Genomic DNA, 804 nt, shown 5'->3' with positions numbered 1-804 from the left:
ATGAGGAGTCCTTGAAGAATATACGTCAAGTGCTTGGCACAGTACCCACTCAAGAATACTAGGTTTGTTGTTACTACGGTCAAGCAGAAGTCAAGCGCATCTGGATTAGAATCTAGGACAAGGGACTCTGAGCAACTCTGTGCATCTCCCAGAACCTCAGTTTCCCCATCTGTGACTTAGGCGGAATAACAGCTCCTAGGGTTATCGGGACAGTGTGATGAGCTCATGCACAGGAAGCGCTCAGCCCACAGGAGAAAGATGCGTGCTACCACGACGGTCGGTTCCCGGCTCCCGGGCCCACGGCGCAGCTGTTTCCCAAAACGCGTTTCCCTTCCTTGGCTGCGGCGCAGTCCCGGCGCGCCGCCCGGGCCGAAGGGGCGTGGCCGCGGGCGGGGGCGGGGCGATGTCGTGCCTGCCCCTCGAGCCGGGTGGGCGGGGCCAGGCGGGGCGCCCCGGCGTGCGCGCGCGCGCGGCGGCCCCAGGTACGCGGACAAGATGGCGGCGGCAGCGGTCGACAGCGCGATGGAGGTGGTGCCGGCGCTGGCGGAGGAGGCCGCGCCGGAGGCGGCGGGCCTGAGCTGCCTGGTGAACCTGCCGGGCGAGGTGCTGGAGTACATCCTGTGCAGCGGCGCGCTGACGGCCGCCGACATCGGCCGCGTGTCCAGCACCTGCCGGCGGCTGCGCGAGCTGTGCCAGAGTAGCGGGAAGGTGTGGAAGGAGCAGTTCCGGGTGAGGTGAGCCAGCGCCGCCGCCCGCGCCCCCGCGCTGCGCCCCCGGCCCGGCCTCGCCGCCCCGGCCCCGCGC

At 68.8% G+C, this 804-nt stretch overlaps 1 protein-coding gene across 7 annotated transcripts in view; it reads left to right on the top strand.

The window, feature by feature from the left end:
- Positions 1-447: 447 nt before the first annotated feature.
- FBXO21 (F-box protein 21) overlaps positions 448-804 on the top strand; it is a 41,233-nt gene continuing 40,876 nt past the window's right edge. For all 7 annotated transcript variants that reach the window (XM_046639532.1, XM_046639533.1, XM_046639530.1 and 4 more), the window contains exon 1: positions 448-734. In XM_046639532.1, the coding sequence (XP_046495488.1) occupies positions 496-734 (239 nt within the window). In that variant the 5' untranslated portion in view covers positions 448-495. The remainder of the gene's footprint in view (positions 735-804) is intronic.

Source organism: Equus quagga, chromosome 15 (assembly GCF_021613505.1).
Source record: "Equus quagga isolate Etosha38 chromosome 15, UCLA_HA_Equagga_1.0, whole genome shotgun sequence".
Taxonomy (NCBI): domain Eukaryota; kingdom Metazoa; phylum Chordata; class Mammalia; order Perissodactyla; family Equidae; genus Equus; species Equus quagga.
Note: the sequence above shows the minus strand (reverse complement) of the source record. Positions and strands in the feature narration are given on the sequence as shown.